The 4208-nt window shown below is 25.9% G+C and overlaps 1 protein-coding gene across 1 annotated transcript; it reads right to left on the bottom strand.

Moving 5' to 3' along the window:
* Positions 1-277: 277 nt before the first annotated feature.
* Positions 278-1158, bottom strand: SmF (small ribonucleoprotein particle protein SmF). The gene is made up of 3 exons (XM_015522904.2): positions 999-1158; positions 650-873; positions 278-495 (listed from the first exon to the last, which is right to left on the bottom strand). Exons 2-3 carry the CDS (start codon positions 844-846, stop codon positions 423-425), a joined length of 270 nt encoding a protein of 89 aa, XP_015378390.1. The 5' UTR covers positions 847-873; positions 999-1158; the 3' UTR covers positions 278-422.
* Between the last annotated feature and the right edge of the window lie 3050 nt (positions 1159-4208).

Below are 4208 nucleotides of genomic sequence, written 5' to 3'. Positions count from 1 at the left end.
ACCAAACAATATAAAAAAAAGGCCAAATCATAATAATATTAGTTTTCAAATACGCAAACGTATACTTTGCGTGATCCATATCAGACCACTGAACAGCACATTTTTTAAAGATTATAAATAAATTATACCGCAAGTCTATAAGTAATTATTTAATGTTGATTGACATGAATAAATCGTTTATGACTGTATTACAGTAACATATGAGGGGCTTTGCCACTGGATATGTACCTAATACCTATATATGTTTATTATTTACACAAATATAAACAGAAAAACATACAAACAAAAGTATTTTATTTTATTTATAATCTAATACTAATGTCTTAGTTTATACAAAAAATTATTTTAATTTTAAATATATATATATTTAAAAATAAAGTTAAATTTATTTTGAAAATTTGGTTGAGTTTTTATTACCTAATTCATTCTTTCATCTCAGTATCAGCCTCTTCATTTTCATCATCAACTGATCTAATGTACAGAACATTATTACACCTAGAATTTAAAAAATGTATTTATTTGCAGTTTATAAAATATACTTTGATACACTATGAATAATTCTTTTTGAATTATTACATATAAAATGAATGGTAAAAAGAATATTTTTATCAGTTTGAAAAAACATAATAATATTTTGCGAATGACTTACCTAATCATAATTTCGCCCAATAGAGCTGGTTCACTACCCTCCACAAATTCTGTAGCACTAGCTAATTGTATATTCATATAATTGTCAGTGGACACCAAAAATCCTTTATATTCGTGACCCCATTTAAGCTTAACGATTATGGTTTTACCCATAAGACCATTAAGGTATGGTTTTGGATTTACTGGCATAGTAGCCATGGTTATGTTTGTTATTTGATTATAGTTCTGTGAACATATTTTGTAATTAAGATACAATTATTGAAATTCAAATACAGGAAGATTTCTAAATAATATTATCTAAATATGAGTTTTACCTAAGGAAATGACTATTCTAATGAAAATATTATTACCTTTTACAATAATTATTGAATTCACGCGCCTGCTTGAAAGTTGAAAAGTTAAGATTATCAAAATCAAACTAATATATAAACAAATAAACAATATATTTTCATTTTTCACGTTCTGCCGGCTGCCATCATCTTTTCTATGCATTCTGCCCTCCGATTGGTCGTAATCATGATTCATAAACGCTTTGAATCACCAGCAGGCAGCAGGCTACATTCTGTGGTTCAATATCACGACGCTAAAATATAGCGGGACATCACATATTGTTCCACGAAATACTTGTTCCGACGGACAATGTTTCATGGAGCAAAAAGTTACTCCCACTATAATTTGATTTTGATTTTCAAATGACATTAATAAATTATTAATTCTATTTTTAATGTACCAATCAATAATGTTTAATATGTTAATTTTCTAACACCGAATAACCCTCAAACCGAAATGCAATAAAATCATAAGACCATATATTATCTAGTTCATATTTAAAAATGAGATATGCCGTGCCAGAATTCACAGTAAACACAGTACAGAGTACCTAGTTATAATTAATTAGACCAATAGATCATAGATAATCAGTTACACTTACACACTTACAATATAGTTTGAATCGTAATATCTCTATTCATAATCTTGACTGTAACCTTATGACAATGTTTTTTTTATTTTGCCATGTGTAGCCGTAGCCTGTAAGTTCGATATTTATTGATTATCTACAATTTGTAAATATTACTTACTATTAATAAATTAAAACCATAATAAAACTATATCAGAATGCTAACTGTCTACAGTTTTCACCACAGTCAAAGAATTAAGTATCATAGATTAAATAAATGAACCGTATGGACACAGAACATATTATTAAATTTATATTAAGCTATAAGTCATGATTTAATAGATAATAACTATTATAGTTCATAGTTAAGGATTTGAGATAGATCGTTTAGATGCTACTGTCGTTATATAGTTACTACTATTACCGTACTACAAAAAAAAAATAATAATAATAATAATGTAGTATATTATTTTCAAATAGGTAGTTACTGGTGTATAGGTATATAGTGAATAGTTATGTTGGATGAAAATATGGAATACATTAAGGACGAGGACAAACATTTCAAGGAGTTTGATATTTTATATAAATTTAATTACAGAATCGAAACTTTCTGGGATTCAATTTTCTGTATACCTAATAACCATAGACATCGTTAGGAAGACGTTTCACCCGCATGTGTTGTCTCCGTCTTACAAGTGCGTAACATTGCAAAAACTGTTTCGCGCGGGAAAGAACCGAGAAAGATACACTTATAACTAAGAAACGAAATGTTCACCACATAAAAAGGGGAATTTTGTCTGTGCAACATCGTTTTTATTTTTTCGATATCACTTATACAAAAAAATTTTTTATTGTTTTATAATACATTAATTTTGTGTTTTTTAAGCATGAATAACTTTTTTGTAGTTCTGATATCGAAAAAATAAAAAATAAATATTGCACCGACAAAATTGAAAATTCTCCTTTTTATGTGGTGAAAATTTCGTTTCTTAGTTATAACTGTATCTTTCTCGGTTCTTTCCCGTGCGAAACAGTTTTTGCAATGTTACGCACTTGTAAGACGGAGACAACACATGCGGGTGAAACGTCCTCTTAAGTTAGGGCCAGTTAAGAGTATTATCAGTTTATCGCAGAATATAATAATATTATGTATAATAAGTACTACTTTTGTCTTTTTTTTATAAGGTTACGTTGTTAGTTGTTACGAAACATGATTAATTTAATTTAATTTAATATGTTACGAAAATGATGACGGTCTGTGCCATCAATTTTTGTACACAGATATACCCGTTAAGGAATCCCGGAATAAAGATTTTAGAAAAAAAATCCAAATATTACATTATATTAGACGATTATTACTCACATAAAAATTAAAAATGATTTATATAAATATTTTTTACAAATTGGTATATTATATTATATTACACTTATCGTTCAAAAAATTAATATATTTAGTACCCTGAAAATGTAGATAGCCATAGGCTAGGAACGTTTTATTATTAATTTAAAAATAAAGTACCCTGAAATAAAATATTACTTTTCTATAATATTTTGATGATTATGTATTTATGTATAATAAAAACTTCAAATGTTCGATATAGGTAATTATTATAGATATTTAACTTCAATTCAATAACTATAAGTATAATTATTATCATGATATCATTATTATTAGGTATTATAAAAATATTTTTATAGGAATACTATTTTTTTAACAATTAAAAATCTACTGTGGATATAGATGTATTATTAATTATTATTACCCACCTATATTTTACAAACATATTGACTCGACTCTAGACTCGATCATTCGAAATATTCATATAAATATATAAGAGGTATATTAAGAATTTATTTGAAATTATTTATAATATTATATAATATATTAATTTTTTGAACAATAAGTATAATGTATAATAAAAATTTAATATTAAAAATTAAAATCATCTTCATGCGATTGTGTGTAATATAATATTTTGGTCAAGGAATTTTTTTTGGATCTTTCGTAGGGAGATTTATTTCGATTACTATAGATACAAATGATTAACTTATTACTATTATTTTCACAGTTATAACTGTGTGTTATTGTGTTGGGTGTTGTTAGCTTGTTATCTATGCATATATTCTGTGTTTAGTGTTTCTGTCATTGAACTATATGTTTATATACCATATAATTACTTATAATCACAGGCGTATATAACTATACACGTCTATGCTTAATACTTATAGCTATATAATTATTATATTTATACAGTTCAATGGTTTCTGACGTAAAATATAAAAACTACATTTCGTATTTTCGTGATAGTGTGAATGTGTGATTATAATTTCAGGCTTTCAACTTCCTGGAATCAAAATTTTATACGTAAAATATCTTATTTTCATTTTGAATAATTTGAAAGATTGAAAGAAATTCTGCCAATTCTGAAACATTATGAACTTTTAACCAACTTTTAACTTACTATAGTTTTGTTAGTTTTAGTAGTTAATAGTTATTACTTATTACTACGGACTAAAATATATTACATATTTTGTTTGCAGTAAATTCTAATTATTTTATTTTACTTTCTATTAAATACATTTTATAGGTAACTAACGCTTGGCTAATATAATATTATGGAAATTAAATAAATTCATTATCATTCAGTGTCCATCACGAATT

The sequence above is a fragment of the Diuraphis noxia genome, unplaced genomic scaffold, assembly GCF_037042655.1.
Source record: "Diuraphis noxia isolate RWA-SAM2 unplaced genomic scaffold, SU_Dnox_SAM2 contig0002, whole genome shotgun sequence".
Classification (NCBI taxonomy): domain Eukaryota; kingdom Metazoa; phylum Arthropoda; class Insecta; order Hemiptera; family Aphididae; genus Diuraphis; species Diuraphis noxia.
This window is presented reverse-complemented; position numbering and strand designations above follow the sequence as displayed.